The sequence below is a fragment of the Diabrotica undecimpunctata genome, chromosome 7 (genome assembly GCF_040954645.1).
Source record: "Diabrotica undecimpunctata isolate CICGRU chromosome 7, icDiaUnde3, whole genome shotgun sequence".
Classification (NCBI taxonomy): domain Eukaryota; kingdom Metazoa; phylum Arthropoda; class Insecta; order Coleoptera; family Chrysomelidae; genus Diabrotica; species Diabrotica undecimpunctata.
In genome coordinates this window covers 6,145,658-6,163,317 of record NC_092809.1, presented here as the reverse complement: position 1 = coordinate 6,163,317, position 17,660 = coordinate 6,145,658, and the positions used below count along the sequence as shown (strand labels likewise).

Here is a 17,660-nt window from a genome sequence, read left to right as displayed (position 1 = left end):
ACCTCTATAATTGTTGGGGTCTTCTTTATCTCCTTTCTTGAACATCGGTATGATTATGCTGTTTCTCTATGCATCTGGTATCTTGCAGTGCAATACAGCGGCGGCTCGTGGCCTAAAAAAGTGGTGAAGATGAAGAAAGCTTGCCGGACCAAAAGGAGGTTTGGTACCTACGTCGCGCCCAAAACTCATTAAAAATTTGTTAAAAAAATGTATAGGGCCCTAATAACTTGAAAACAGTTTTTTAGGGCACTTATACTAGATACGATTCGTTCTGCTTGCCTGGGGTATTTTAGTTCTGAACCTTGACATTTCATTGAGGGTTTTTTGGCGATTAAATCACCACGCCTGCTTAAACAGGTTGGTGAGTTTCGATTCAGCTGCCCACTCTGAGTCAGATGCTGATTGCAGCCGACCTGGATCAGACGCAGATGTTTAAAATACTGGTTGGTCGACCATGTAAAAGAACATCCCTTTTATCTTCATTTTTCCAATGCCTAAACGGAGTCTCTAATATATTACACACCAAGTCATTAATTTAGCCACCATTTAATATAGTCTTCTGCAGGTCATCATGCAGGGTAGAGTCGATGGCAAAAAGGGAATAAGTAGAAAGAGGAAATCATGGCTGCGAAATATTCGAGACTGGACAAACATGACTGTAGACGAATTATTCCACGTTGCAAAAGACAGAGAAACTTTAAGAAACGTGGTCGCCAACCTCCGTTAATGGAGACGGCATAGGAAGAAGAAGAAGAAGTCATTAATTGGATTTATGTCTGTCTAAAATTATTTTTGTTCAAACGAAATCCACGAGAACACTTTATATCCGAAATCCGAAACAAACCACAGAGAAATGTATTAATAAAGTGCACTAAACAAATAAAATTAATACTGTGACTAAACTAAACTAATAAATACTATTCTATACACTATACTATATAAAAAATATCTATATAATAGACTAAATTTCAAAATATTGTCGCTGAGAGAAATTTCCGAAAAATAGGAATACCAAATACACATCCAACAGTGGGTGAAGACGAATAATATATTTATAGTCGGAACTGCACTCACCAGTTTTCTCAGCTATCACTAAGGATAGGCTGACGTCACGTTGCCATGGCGTGACCGTGAACGCTCATGCAGATGCATTTCGAATTTCAAAAATTATATTCACCTATTCCTGAATACTAAGATTCAGTACACGGCTAGTGACACAGGTCAGGACTTGACCGTCAAGTACGTACCGCTAATAAAGCTAGTTGTCTTTTTAATTTTTAGATTAATTAAAAGAGAATAAATAATTGATTTCAGAATTTAGATATAATAATGTTGCTTTCATTTTTTATTTATTTGTCTCAATTTAATTATATTTTTTTGGTGAACCTCACCTTCACCTACTTCACCTGGCCGGCCGCCGCTGGTGCAATATTAGTTTTTGTATAAGTTTTGTCTCTCTAGGGTTATATTTTCTCCTCCGTGTTTTAGAAGCTCGTTGGTTATTCCGTCTGGTCCTTTTTACATTTCTCTTTTATTTCTTTTCTAAACCATGGTGTATTGTTGTTGTTTCTTTTGTTCAGTATGACTTTGCGTTTTCCTAGAGCTTCTATTGCTCCTCTTCAATGTTGTGTTGACAAAAAACCTGTTGATGGGCCAGGTTAGCATTTTACCCACTGTAAAAGAAAACAAGGCTCAAAGAACCGTTAACAAAAATAAACAAAATATTTCAATTTTGACGTTACCAATCATACCGGTACACGAACTGTTGATGTTACACAACGTTGCCGTTTATATCAATCAAGTTTTTAAAAAATAAACTACCCAAACCGTATATTAAAAAACAACTCATTTGTAATACTCCTAATAAATAATCCAGAGCCAGTTACATACAAAAAATACCTTACATACAAAATTTAACAGACCAAATTGTCCCACTTTTCAAAACATTTCCGAATATTAAATTAATTAAATACAATCCACTTCTAAATTCAAGGTTTTTCTCAAAAATAAAAGCTAAAACTCCAAATTCACTAATGAGTAACATAATTTTATTAACTAGTATGAGATCCGGTCTATTATGTGCCACTGGTTGGTCTGTAAGCACAGTGCGGTCCCAATATAGCTTGTAGTTGTCATTTTCAAGCATTCTGTCAGGGACGTTATTGCTGTTATTATTATTATATTATATTAATACATTTTCAAATGTTTTGATTTATTGTAATTGGATTATTTTCCGCAAGCCGGCTAATTGTATATTTGTATATTTTTTATTTTTTGTTAGAACAAGTATTATTTTCTTAATTAATTTTTAGGAAGAACTCAACAATATCATCACAGTTAATCCAGAACCCCTAAATCATTTATTCACATTCTGTTTTAAGGAATTTGTAAGTATAAGTTTGAGCTCAATGTTTTTAGGAATCATTATCATTAAAATTGCAAAAAAGAACAATCATTAACGTACATCTGAAGAAGAAAACCGTAAATCATTTTTTTTATTGTAACAAATAAATTAACAATCAGAATAAAAACATGTATTCTATCAGTTAATGTGATAAGTTTAGGTCCAGTCCCTTGATTCTGACGTGATGTGGTCCTCTCCAGTGAGAGAGTATATCACGTGTCCATATTACTTGTCTGTTGCCCAACATCGCTTTAGTTCTGATAAATTAATGTTGAGGTATTTCGGAAATTAATGGATTGTAGTGTGAATTCATTTTTTGAATGTATTGTGATTTCTTTTACTGAGATGTAGATATATCCTCATAGATTCTTTGGTTGGTTACGTACGAGGGTGCATTAACAATTGCTCTTAAGATTTTTGAATGACATCTTTTCATTATAGCAATATTGGATTTACTACTACAGCCTCACAACTCTATGTCATATGTCCATATTAGGTAGATAACTGTTTTATAAATTATAATAGAGGTCCCAGGACGCTGTCTTGCGGAATTCCTGCCTTAATGAGATGCATTTTGGATATTTTTCCATTTACTTTTGTTCTGAACTATTCGAAAGAGTGGTGGTAATATCTGTTTAATTTTATAAAGAAGTCCTTTATGCCACCCTTTATCAAAAGCTTGACTTAGATCTAGTAATACCATTGGGCAATATTCCTTTTCTTCTAATGCGGAGTTGATTTTCTGGGTTATTCGGTGGCATTGCTGGATAGTTGAGTGTTCTCGTCGAAATCCAAACTGATAATTCTGAATAAATTTACTAATTTTTTTAGAAAGCCAAGTTCTTGCATCGCTTTCCACAGTCTTACCCTGCATACTCTGGCAAATGTCTGTTTAAAATCTATAAGCATATGATGAAACTCACGATCAAACTCCCAGCATCTTTCCATTATCTGCGTTATTGTAAATATCTGGTCAATCCAAATCGATAATCCTCAACGATTTCTGCTCTAAATGTTTTGGCTCTTTCTAGCACGTCGTGTTTGGGGAGATAATTTGTCAGTTCCTCTAGTTTCTCAAAGAAATGATCTTTTACTTGCTCTTCCTTTTCCTCTGGCGATGCATGGGCATTGTTCTTTTAGTCTGATATAGCAGAGCCTTTCGTTAACATGTTTGAAGGTTATAACCGACCCCACAAGACTTTCCTTGACTATGAAGCCAGTGCCGAATTGAAGCTCCTGTTCGCTGAAAAATACTTCAGATCTACTAGTTTTCAGTATGCCTTCTCCAGTCCATGTCCTTGTTTCTAGATTCAAGTTCTTTAACCACCTGAGTTAGGTCTTTCGGCTGATATAGGCTTAGTACATTCCAGGTTCCTATATTCATTGTCCTGTGTCGTCTTAATAGATTCAGAGGGAATAGTTAGTCCTCTTCCTTCTTCATCTTGGACTTGGGACCAGGCAACGGCGGAATTTTGAGTTTTTTGTGTTGCAATTGCCTAAGAGAATATAAATACCTATTTTAATTGTAGATTATATCTATTAATACACACTACAACTATAGGTTATTCCTTCGGATCCCATACCGATAATTTGTGAAAAATGCAACTACCGCATCTGGTTGTTTTTTGCATATAAAAAGAGAGCTATAGAAGTAGAAGACTTTCTCTGCAAGGATATGACTCCTGAAAAATATGGTGCCATGGTACTGTGTAGGGCGTGCCCTGACAGCTGTTCTAATTTTTTTCCCTTGAGAAAGGATTCCGAGCTCGGAATTGTACTACAGACGATGTTTGTCAATAACTACTCACCGGTAAGTATTTGGGTTTTACTAAATTTATTGGACAATAGACTGTTCTAGAGCTCCAAAAAAATCAATATAAAACATACGTTTGGTAACATTACAAGTTTAGTCCATCCACCCACTCGATGCTTTAAAATTTTCATCGCTACTGTGTTTTTTCTTGAAGCAGTGTTCCACTTATTGGAACATTCGCAACGCTGTTTACGGTAAACAATTTGACCATTGCTTCGAAACTTGCTTCAAAAATCTTGTGTTTATTTTTGAGCATGGTAGATAGAGCGGAACTTAAAATTCCTCTTTCACGACTTGCTTTCTTCTTACCGTTCTCAACAAAGATGTTAATTTTTTCTTCTAAAGTAAATGCTTTTCTTTTAGGAGTCATAGTGTGTAATCTATGTGACTATGTTATCTACAACACAACTTTAAAGACGCGAAAGCACAATTAGGAAACAAAAGATAAACATCTACGACAAAACCAACTATGAAATGAAATTCTGGTGAAATTTGTTTTATTTGTCATGTTTTTTTAAGCTTCTTTACGTAGTTTATTAGGTGCGAATGGTCAAACCCCTACACTGAGAGTTGTGAATCATAAATTGTAAATTTCCGACAACACAATATCGGTCGGTAGATTAAACAGAAGAAGTTTATTGAGGGGGGCAGTTAAGTTTATTGCGGGCGGCAGTTAAAAAGGGTATTTATTTATAGCCACGGCAGTAGTAAAAAAATACGTTTTTCGATCTTATTTTCTCTGGTTATAACCAAATTTGCCTCGCTATAGAAGGTTATAGTTCAATAGAAATTTCACAAAGGAAATACCATTTCACTAATGTTTGTATTTTGAGAACGATTTCCGAAGTGGAAATTGAAACGTCAATAAACGTATTTTAACCTTTAATTGTGGCTTCTTCTTCTTCTTTCTTCTTCGTCTAGCCATTCACGTCCACATCTGAACATAAGCATCTTCAAGTTTTCCTTTCCATTGTTTTTTATTGTACGCTACTTGTAGCCAATTTTTCCCGGCAGTCCTTTTCAGATCATCTGTCCATCTCATAGGAGGTCTGCCTCTGGGTCTTTTGTGTTGGTATGGTCTCCAGGTTAAAATTGATCTGTGCCATTTGTTTAGATCGCTCCTAGCTACATGTCCAGCGTATTCCCATTTCAACTTTAATGATTTTTGCACCACATCGGTGACTTTGGTTTTCTGTCTTATCCATGTGTTTGTTTTCTTGTCCTTAAGTGATATACCTAGCATTGCTCTTTCCATCGCGTGTTGAGTGACTCTAAGTATATTCATATTCTTTTTTGTGATTGTCCATGTTTGTGCCGCATAAGTTAATATCGGAATAATGCATGCATCAAAAACTTTAGATCTAAGATGTAATTGAATTTGTTGATTTCTGAGTATATAGTTCAGTTTACCGAATGCTGCCCAAGCTAACTTTCTTCTTCTTTTTATTTCTTCAGTTTGAATTTCCCTATTTAGTATTATTTTTTGTCCTAAGTATATATATTCTTCAACTTTTTCTATAACTTTATCGTTTATTATTGTCACGGTGTCTTCGGAGTGCATGACTTTTGTTTTGTTTAAATTCATTTTCAGTCCTATTTTAGAAGATTCGGTATGTAGTTCTAAAAGAATGGTTTGCATTTCTTGTAGGTCAGTAGCTATCAGGATTATGTCATCTGCAAATCGTAGATTACTGAGGTAGCGGCCATTGATGTTTATTCCCCTATATTTCCAATTTAGGTTTTTAAAAACGTCCTCCAAAACTAAGGTGAACAGTTTGGGTGATAAAGTATCTCTCTGTTTGACTCCCCTGTTTAATGGTACAGGGTTCGTGTGTTCATTTTCATTTAGGTAGTATGTAGCTGTAGCTTGGTTCATAGTTTCTTTTATTAAGTTAATATATCTGCTGTCTATTCTACAATTTTGCATTGCGTTTATTACGGCCGTGTGTTCTATGGTATCGAAAGCTTTTTCGTAGTCTACAAATGCTAGGAAAACTGGAAACTTGTATTCGTTACATTTTTCTATTAATATTTTTGTGGTTAACAGGTGATCGGAAGTTGAATAGCCTTTTCTAAAACCTGCCTGTTCATATGGTTGGTATTCGTCCAATTTCCTTGTTAGTCGAGTAGTTATGACTTTGGTGAGTATTTTAAACAGGTGTGACAGTAGGCTGATGGGTCTGTAGTTTTCCAATTTTCGACTATCACCTTTCTTGTGTAATAAGATTACTTTAGAGTTGTTCCAGCTCTTAGGGACTTTGCCCTGATGTAAACAACTGTCCACAAGCTTAGTTACAATTGCAATTAGTTCCTTACCTCCTTCTAATATCATATCTGTGGTAATATTATCTTCTCCTGCAGCTTTATTTCTCTTCATATTTTCCAATGCTGTAGTTACCTCTGAAATTGTTACTTTTGGCATTATTTCTGATCCAACATTTTTTATTAATTTCCGTGCTGGTCTCATCTCATCATCTTGTTGATGTGTTCTGTAAAGTTCTGTGTAAAATTCTTCTATTCGTGTCAGTATGTTTTCTCTAGTTGTGATTTCATTTTCGTCTTTTCCCATTAATGATATCATCTGACGTCGTCCTAGTGTCGGTCTGAGGCATTTCATACTCTTATTTTTTTCAATAGTTGTTGTTATTAATTTTTCGTTTTCTTTTCTTTTTTGTTGTCTGATTCCTTTTCTAATCTGCCTATTAAGTTCTCTATATTCGTCGGTTCCCCTTTTGTTAGATTTATTTAAGATCTTCCTTCTTTTTATTTGTTGTAATATTTCTTTGTCTAATTCATTGTATGTTGTTTTTGGTTTTTTCAGTTGCAGAAGGCTTTCATTCACTGTTTCGGTAATAAGGTTATTCAAATCATCAATATCATTGGAGTTTATCTGCTGCATGCTAACTTGATTTAATGCATGCGCTATCTTTTTATTAAATTCACTATTTTTGATTTCTTCAGGCCTATAATTGTGGCTTATTCCCATATAAATAGTAATTAAAGAAAATACCATTGTACGTCGGCTATCCCTTTGCTTAGTTTAAAATTTCACCTCTTTCAGCCTCACAAATTCCCAAATCATCATAAAATATTGCGTCATCTTTTTCAACATTATTGCCAGTATCTATCTCTAAAGTTTAGGCTTTTTTTGTCACTGGCTGAGTGACACCTAGTCTATGCCGTTAAAAAAAGTTCGGGCAAAGTGTCTTATACTTTTGCTACATAAAAATTTACCAATTTTATAAGTATAAAATGATTTTATTGTAATAATTTCGTATGAAATATTTTAGGATGTTGTTCCACTTAGAGTGTGCCTTAACTGTTACAACCTACTACAAAAAATTTCCGAGTTTTACAAAAATTGTATAAATACCGAAGAGATAATCAAAAGAAGGGCGCTATTAAATGAGAAATTAAAAATGAGTAGACAACCATCAATGGTCAGAAAACCATCCCTTTTACTTCAAACAGAACAAGCTTTTTCAATGCAAGTAGAAGCCGAGTAAGTTATATAGTTTGATTTCGATCTGTAGACCGAAACGTCAAATAAAGAATTTATTTTGTTGATTATAATAAATTTTTTATTGCAGGAATATGACGTTAGCCAAGTTGATGTTACAGTTTGGACACTCTCTCAAAAATGATCTGCACAACATTGAAAACTGGAATCCGATTTGCATAAAATTAAAAGAACAGGGAATCAATCACAAAATTCCGAGTCTCATTAATAATTGGAAAAAATTGACTAATGTTGTTATAGATAAAATGAAAAAGTATGTATTTCTACATAATTTTATAAAATACTTAACACGTTAGCTGCCGCATGATAGTTTTTTGAATCCAAACGAGGATATTATCTTCTGCCGGTGATATTCTCAAGCCACCTGAATCGCCTGCATACAAAAGGAGAGCTGTACTTTAAATAAGTGGTCACGGCGGTTCAGGCGAGTAATCGCCCGTATACAAGTAGTGTTCGTTGTGCAAATAATCATGTACATAATCACGTTTGATAATCAGAGAACGCGAATGTGAAAAACATGAATAAAAACGCAAAAGATATTTATTTAATATTGAAGCGAACCTTCTATACTGGCGTTGCATTACTTTTTTCTCTACAGTAAAATGCTGAGGCAAGCGTCATGGAAATGGAACCACAAAATGGCGTTGTCATGAGTAGCGTCACAAAATAGTGGTTCTTTACATCGATTCACTACTTTCAATCAATTCGTTTTTATTTCTCATCATCATCTTTGGCTCGACAATCCTCTGTGGATCTTGGCCTGCTCTAAGATTCGTCGCCATTCTGTTCGGTTTCTGGCAACATGTTGCCATCTTCTGATTTTTAATATCCGTAAGTCGGTTTCAACTCCATCTAACCACCTAATTCGCGGTCGGCCTTTGCTTCTTCTCCTACAGGTGTTCCTGTGGTTAGCTTTTTAGCAATCGTACTTTCTGGCATTCGTATTATGTGTCCAGCCCATCTAAGTCGCTGTGTTTTAATGAACGTTATGACATCTGGCTCATCAAAGAGCTGATACAATTAAAAATTATATCTTCTGCGCCACTGCCCTTGGTCGTATATAGCTCCAAATATTTTGCGGAGTATTTTACGCTCAAATATTCCCAAAAGTCTTTCATCTTTCTGCGTTAGAGTCCATGTTTCTACTCCATATGTGAGGACCGGCCTCAGCAATGTTTTGTATATAATAATTTTAGTTCTTCTTTGAATGTTTCTTGAGTGGAAATGCTTTTGGAGTCCATAGTATGCCCTATTTGTAAGATTTATTCGTCTTTTGATTTCTTCGCTTGTTTTATTGGTAGCAGTCAATAGAGACCTAAGGTATGTGAAGTTGTCAACACGTCCAAAGGTATGACTTCCAAAGACTGTTTCTCGTTCCTCATTTGCTATCGGATCCTTTGTAACCAAATGTACTTGGTTTTATCTTCGTTGATGACTAGACCGACCTGTTTCGCCACTTTTTCCAATTCTAGGAGATATTGCTCAACATCTCGCTTGCTACGCCCTATTATGTCAATGTCATTAGAATATGCTAAGACTTGTATCGATCTATTGTAAATAGTACCGCCATCCCTAATTCGTGTATCTCGGACTGCCTTTTCTAAAGCAATATTAAATAGGAGGCAAGCCAGAGCATCCCCTTGTCTGAGTCCATCCTTTATCTCAAAGGATCTAGAATTGTCTCCCTGTATTCTAACAGTGGCTTCTAAGTTAGACATTGTCATTCTCGTTAGTCGGATAAGTTTCTCTGGTATACCAAACTCATGCATTGATTGGTATAGCACTGTTCTCTTGACACTGTCGTATGCGGCCTTGAAGTCGACGAATAGGTGATGGGTTTCAATATTGAATTCTAATGTTTTCTCGAGAATCTGTCTTATTGAATGAATCTGGTCAATTGTTGATTTTTCTGGAGTGAATCCAGCTTGATATTTACCAACTATGCCCACTGTGTAAACTTGCAGTCTTTCGTAGAGAATATTTGCTAGTATTTTGTAAGCAGTTGTTAACAGGGTTATACCTCTATAGTTGTCACACTGGAGCTGGTCACCTTTTTTATGTAACGGGCATATCACGCCTTGAGACCATTCACAAGGCATGGTTTCATTATGCCAAACAAGAAGTAAAAGCTTATGCAGTGTCTGTAGTAGGGCATCGCCACCATTCTTGTAGAGCTCACTGCAAATTTGATCAATTCCTGGTGATTTATTATTTTTAAGCTTTTTAATGGCTTGGGCAACGTTTTCGATGGTAGGTGGTCTTTCGTTTGGGTTGAAAGGATTCCAATCATTTCGATTTGCTAGGGTGTTATCTGCTTCTTTGATACGATGGCCATTAAATTTTGCATCGAAAAATTCAACCCATGTGTTTAGGATTGAGGCCGTATTATTTAGAATGTTTCCTTCTACATCCTTACAGCTCCTTATTCTTGGCTTAAACTCTTTGCGCATTTTGTTTAGATTTCTGTAGAACTTTCGAGTTTATTTTGATTTCTTAGCCATTCTGTGCTTTCCAACTGCTTTTGCTCAAATTGTCTTTTTTTTCTTCTATGTAATCGTTTTTCTTCTCTTCTTAGGGTCCGGTATTCTTCCTTTGCTCTTCTTGTGCATCCAGCTTGATTTGTCTTTAGGTATGCCCTGTTTTTGTTATCTGTTGCTTCTTGGCACTCCTTGTCAAACCATTCGTTTTCTTTAACTGGTTTGGTTTTCCCCAATATTTTTGTTGCTTTCTCAGTTATTATGTTTTTACATTTTGTCCACAGTTCCTCTACATTTTACCCCACCTCCAGGCTCTCCATTTCCTCGTCCATTTGTCTCGTATACTCTCTCGCAACGGTTTCAATGCGCAGATTATCAACATTAATTCTGTCTTGTTTCGTGTGTTTATCTTTCTTTAGGTTTGATATTCTTCCTCTGATTTTTGCCATTACAAGAAAGTGGTCACTGTCAATGTTTGGGCCTCGGTAGCTTCTGACGTCTATGAGATCGGAATAGTGCCTTGCATCTCGTTTCTATTTCTAGTGATCATATATTTAGTTAAGAGAGTAGTGAATCGATATAAAGAACCGCTATTTTGTGACGCTACCCGTGGTGACGCCATGTTGTGGTGCTAGTTCCGTGACGCTCGCTTCAGTATTTTGCTGTAGAGAAAAAAGTAATACAACGCCAATATAGAAGCTTCGCTTCAATATTTTGTCTAAAAACCTATGGGTGATTTATTAGATCACATTCGGGTCGAATAACTCTCCTAAATGAAAGGATTTGTCAAAAGTTAGCAGTTCTAAACTTAATTTTATTTTTTAGCAAAGTTGCGCTATCCGAATTGGAAAAGCTAGTTTTGCAATTCAACACTTGTCCCTCAGACTTGACGATCGAATTTGCCTCATCTAATAAAGCAGTGACTTCAGAGTCTCTGATTGAGTCTAGTACTACTAATGTTGAAAATAGAGGTGTGATTTGTTGGAATTCATCGGCGAAACCTAGTACTAGCAAGATTAAAAATGATATGCAGAAGTCGAGTGAAACACCGCGTGCAAAAAGCGTTAAAAGGAGCTTTAAACAAAACAGGTAAATTGTTATTCATTCTTAATAACCATTTTGTATATAAACAAATTAGTTTGTCCTATTATTGATTTTCCATTATTTTAACAATGTATACAATAATAATGTTGACATGCATTGCTACGTTATTGTTTTATAATGATTTCCTTAATGTGAAGCGGTTATATTTGCCTATCACATTGGGTATAACTTATAGGGGATTGAAACTGAGGACAGAAATTACTGGGCTGGAGATAAGGTAAGCAAACAAACTGAAACGTCCGCGAACGGCTACTCTTGGTTTGGTTGGAGAGCTGTGAAAATCTTTTTAAAGGAAATAATTCTACACTTGGTTTAGAGAGAAGCATTACATATTTATTATTACTTTACATCAACAGTTATTATAAATAATATTAACAAAATTTATCAACAAAATTTACAATGGCGCTATTTGTAACGATTTACAACAAGCTCCAGACGTTGGGCGATACTTGTAGGAATTAAAATTATTATTAGAAATGAAAATATCTAGATTTTTTAACAGAGCTTACATTGAGGCATCGAGTTAGAATCTATGGAGAAGCTATGAGCATATTAACGTATGTACTAAAAACGGCGTAGGTAGGCGTGGCTAACTGTGATATCAATATGGCGGTGGGATCATGGCCGGACTCAATAATATTAAAACTACTATAAAAATATGACTAGTTATTCAGAAGATTTAATCATAATCTAAAAAAGTGCAATACATTTTTAATAAACTATGATTTATTTATCATACATAAAGATAAATTAATACAGTCAAATACTATTAATTTATTCTCTGAAGTACTGAAGTACGGGCCATTACTTTGTTTACATATTTGTATACTAACCTGTAGAACGTTATTCCTGAAGATTTTTTATTAACATTGCTTCTGCCACTGCAACTACGTTGAGAACAACAAACCATTATTATGCACTATCACAATATATTATTACAGTTTCTATAAAAGTATTATAAAACTAAAAATATTCGAAAAACAACAAACGTAAATAAACATATACGATCTGTCAAAATGTCACGTGATGCCCTCTGCATAGATTCTAACTCGTTGCATTGAGGTATTACAAATTTACATTTACCTTTAAACAAAACAATTCAAATTTATGATTATGTATCAATTGTCAGAAAAAGGATAATACTAACTGTCATATGTCGAAATGAAATTATATTAAACCTTTTGAAATATTAATTAAATTTTAAAAGACTAATATGACAATTAATAATTAATAAAACTTATAATTTCATTTATTTTATATATATACAGGGTGAGTCATGAGGAACTTTACATACTTCTACCATATTTAGATTCCCTCAGGGAGAATATCATGTGGCCACTAAAAAATGTCAACTCCTCTTCTTTATTAATTAACAGGGTGATTTGTGTAATTGACCATTTATTTCATTTTACTGTAGTGTTTATACGGCTCATTTGTTTTTTTTTAATTTTTGCATGATACAGTACACTACTATCAAGCATTCGACTGGTATTAGCTAAACTAAAAAATTCCAGGACTGGCTTTGGAAAAATTAATTTAGGGATTCGTATTAAATATTACACCCTGTATATATATTTTTTTTTAAATGCAATAAGTGATTTTCAAACTACATAAATAGCCAATGAAACGACATATGCGACAATGTTGTCGCACTTTTATTAAATTTTTAGTGAACGATCAAATCTTACCAAAAATAGAACAACCATAATGAAGTATCAAATTATAAGATAATTAATTTAAACAAATGTTATAAATTTCAAACATTTTAATTGAAATGATAAACTGAGTCACTGCACAACAAAAAACAGTAACTACTAACAATAACGAAGAACAATTTTTAAAAAAAACTAAAAATATGTACATAGTTATGATAAACCCATAAATTAGAACTGGAAAAGATACAATAATGGTAACAAAATAAAAATAATTCAAAATAGATTTTCGAAATGGAACCCTGCAGCCTGTACACATTTTTGTTGCCGAATTGTTAATTGACGTATTGAATTACGGATACTCTGGGGATCGTTTCTAATAGTATTACAACAATTTATAATTCTATCAATTAATTGTTGTCGGTTATTAATATTCACTGCGTAAACTAGTTGCTTCAATCGTCCCCAAATATGGTAATCAACGGGATTGAAATCAGGGAATCTTGAAGGCCACGAAATAGGACCTGCACGTCCTATCCACCTATTGCCATAAACATTATTGAGATGTTGTCTCACTGCCAGTAAAAAGTGTGGGGGTGCCCCATCATGCTGAAAATACATCCCTCGGATAGCAACGTTTGCGTTGGCAAGCAAATTCGGCAAAATATTTTGTAGAAAGTTCAAATAGACCTGCCCTGTTAAAGGACCATCAAAAAATTGAAGACCTACTAATTGGTTATTTATGACACCAATCCACACGTTAACCGAAAACCTTAACTGAGAACGACGTTCTCGAATAGCATGGGGATTTTCTTCTGCCCACACATGTGAATTTCGTGAATTATTTATCCCGTCTCTGGTAAATTGGGCTTCATCTCTAAATAGTGTTATTATTGTATAGCGTTGGTCGATTATTGTTAATCCATCTACAAAATTCCAACCTATCGATCTCATCTCCAGCATGTAGTCGCTGAACCATTTGAATGTGATATGGGTATAGATTATTTTTTTGTAAAACTCTACTTACTTTTGATTGAGTAACATTGAGTTCTCGACTTACTTGTCTAGTGCTTATTGTAGGATTCATAGTAACGGCGTCCATAATGTCATCTTCCTGCGCTTCATCTACATGTCGCTCTGTTGTTCCACTAGGAAAAGTGACATTTTCTCGCAAATAATTAAAAACTGACCCAAATGTTGGATGACTGGGAGTTCGACGATTAGGAAATCTCCTGCGATATTGTCTACTAGCAGCCCTACCATTCCCATTACAGAATCCATAAACAAATATTATGTCTGCATATTCTGTGGTCGAAAACTGATGTGGCATTTTGAACGAAAGAAACAAATCTCTACCAAAACTAACACAATGTACTTAACGTAGATATGACAGAAGAAATATGTATTCTTGTACACATAAATAACAATTGATAATGACAATAATGACAATGGGTATAAAATATCAAGAAACGTCAAACGGTCAACGCCAACCTTCATTTTAAACTTTTTTAGATTTATTTTTATTTAGTACAGTTGATGCAATGTATTATTATTTGACATAAAATTTTAATCATTTACAATCAACAAAAACTAACACATACAAGAGGTTTGACTTTTTAATCAATTTAATTTATTATTTATCGAAAATAATGCCCCAATACGATCTATGAGTAAAAATTTAAAATTGAAAAACAATTGATTCTATCGTAGAGATAATACAAAGTGACAGTAAAGATGTCAATTTTCTACGTATTAGATTATGTTGTAGGAACTCATTTTAATTAAAATGTTTGAAATTTATAACATTTGTTTAAATTAATACCTTATAATTTGATACTTCATTATGGTTGTTCTAGTTTTGGTAAGATTTGATCGTTCACTAAAAATTTAATAAAAGTGCGACAACATTGTCGCATATGTCGTTTTCATTGGCTATTTATGTAGTTTGAAAATCACATTGCATTTTAAAAAAAAATTTATACAGGGTGTAATATTTAATACGAATCCCTAAATTAATTTTTCCAAAGCCAGTCCTGGAATTTTTTAGTTTAGCTAATACCAGTCGAATGCTTGATAGTAGTGTACTGTATCATGCAAAAATTAAAAAAATCAAATGAGCCGTATAAACACTACAGTAAAATGAAATAAATGGTCAATTACACAAATCACCCTGTTAATTAATAAAGAAGAGGAGTTGACATTTTTTAGTGGCCACATGATATGCTCCCTGAGGGACTCTACATATGGTAGAAGTATGTAAAGTTCCTCATGACTCACCCTGTATATATATTTATCATATATTTCATTTATTAAATATGGCGGCCAGTTGGATGGCTAGGTATGTGGCGTTGAGGTCGTAGAAGTAGCCTCTGGGGATGTGGGGGTGATGTACAAGAAATATAAGTATCGAAGTACACCCTGTCGTGATAGGGTTGAAAAGGGGATGAGAAGTAGAAACTACGTGTTTGTTGCAATGAATAATTTGCTGGCAGAGTTGTTTCGGTGGCGTTGGGGCCTGTGTAGATGTACAAGAGATCTCCCCTGACGCCAGAGGGGGTGTGTGTTCGAAATGGGAAAGAAGAAGAAGCGGTGAAAAGATGAGTAAAGAAAATTGTATGGTGGTATGTAGATATTTAGTAACAAAATATGATAAATGGAGAAATTAGGCAATGCAGATACGTCATGTACATCGGTTATTAGCAAGCCAAAAAGCAACGATTATATTTTTTAGTATTAAATAAAATTTCATTTTATTCATATAAATAAACGAATGTTTTGCAATTTACCATCAACCGGATACACCCGCATTCCAACAATGTAATACGGTAATGCATATACAGTTTTAGAATTCGGAGAAAATGATTGGGAACAGATTCAGAAAATATAATGATGCTTGCTTACAGGAAATTCCAATTAAGATGGACATACTATTTTTAACACATCAATATTTTATTATTAGGAACAGGTCAGGACTAAGGAAAATTTCAAACGAATATAAAATTAATATATGTTTATTCTTTACGTTAAATGGGCTTCATTTCATCGATGTCTTCCATACGGTGTAGATTAGAAGAGTTTTACGAAAAAATACAAAAATTAAAGCCGATATACGGTGGTACGAAGATAGAACTGCAATTGAAAAACGATTTGTAGACTTTCATTTGTCAGAAAGAAAATTACCAAAAATAACACAATACCCGTTAAAAAGAATTCAACCGACAAGATGCCTCAACTAACAACCTCGTTTATCTTCCTCACAGCTATTGTTAACGATGTCCTTTATACAAACGCTCCAAACAATGTTAAGAGCCTGGCGATATGTTTTAACGATGTAAAAACTGATTGTAATCGAACTGAATGGGCTCTAATGGATCATGATGTTGTGAATTATGGACAGCTTCCAGTATTTTTCAAAAGTATACCAAAGTCAGGAAGAGCATTCTACAAGATCATCCTAATATCCCCAAATAACACCGAAAGTGATTCAAAATGGTACAAAACTAATAATGATGTCAAAGGTGAATCATCTTGCACTAAAGTAAATATGTAAAAAAGGAAGACAGTGTTTTTTTAATAAAACTAAAATAATACGTTTAATCGTTTATTTAAAAAAGTCTAATTTACATAGATAATATCTTTTCACAAAACCATTGGCGGAGGTGATCCACATTTCTCTCGGTTCAGGAAAATAATCCAGTGACGTGGCAATTGTTGGCATTATGAATAAAATTTCCAGTAGCGCAAGGTGTACCATCAAATTTGCAGACATCAATAATTGTAGGAAAAACTCCAACATTTGACATTTTTGTCTTAAAAAAATCTGCTTTTTGTTCTCCTCGAACGTAAATGTAATCGGCAGCATACAATAACTTGGATTCTAGTATTTGATTTATTTTGGAATATTCAACATCCCCATTAGAATACCGAAGACCATGGACGTTTTTCTCCAAGTACGCAGCAGTATTCTTATCTTGATTACTCAATGTAGCAAACGTAGTATCTCCTCTACTCACACAAGCTGGAATAGGTCTGAAACCACGTGGACCTCTGAAATGGTTGGAAACGCCGTCTTACAAATCCCTCAAATAGAGTACAGCACAAACTATCGGTGATTAACTCAACAAAAAACTGCCAAATAACATTTTGAGCACAAAATCGCCTCTCAATATTAAAAAAAAACGGGTGTGGCAGTCCAGTGGGACTGTCGGTGGAAGTTACACTTCTATACACGCATTCGCCGTTACAAATTTATTTGGGAGTCAATCTGCACAATCATTACATATGTAATTCTATAGGTAAGACATATCAGAAAGAGAAACAGAATTAATATCAACTTACCAACAATGAAGGATTGAATCAATATTTTGATGAAAATGTATATTTTTATTTTCATATATGTATGAAAGGAGTTGAATGAAAATTTTTTTTACACATACTCTGCAGTAAAATTCATTGTTTATTTTGTTATTAATATAATAATACAATTGTGTAATAATACAATATAATAATACAATTTCATCTTGTTCAGCATTTGTGTTTGGGCATAAAATGTTATGAGTATTATTGTAGATATGCTTTTCTCGATTTGAACTGTCTTTTAGCAAAGCAAGTTCCATATACGAGCTAGGTTTTTGCTTATATTTAGTACAAGTTTGTTTTTCGTTGTTAGAAAAGTCTTCTAATTTTATTT

The 17,660-nt window shown here is 34.1% G+C and overlaps 1 protein-coding gene across 2 annotated transcripts in view; it reads left to right on the top strand.

Moving 5' to 3' along the window:
* Window positions 1-17,660, top strand: part of LOC140444929 (uncharacterized) — a 56,981-nt gene that overhangs the window by 15,525 nt on the left and 23,796 nt on the right. For both annotated transcript variants that reach the window (XM_072536633.1, XM_072536634.1), the window contains exons 3-7: window positions 2,313-2,387; window positions 3,966-4,214; window positions 7,508-7,719; window positions 7,808-7,990; window positions 11,040-11,303. In XM_072536633.1, coding sequence (XP_072392734.1) covers window positions 2,313-2,387; window positions 3,966-4,214; window positions 7,508-7,719; window positions 7,808-7,990; window positions 11,040-11,303 — 983 coding nt within the window. The remainder of the gene's footprint in view (window positions 1-2,312; window positions 2,388-3,965; window positions 4,215-7,507; window positions 7,720-7,807; window positions 7,991-11,039; window positions 11,304-17,660) is intronic.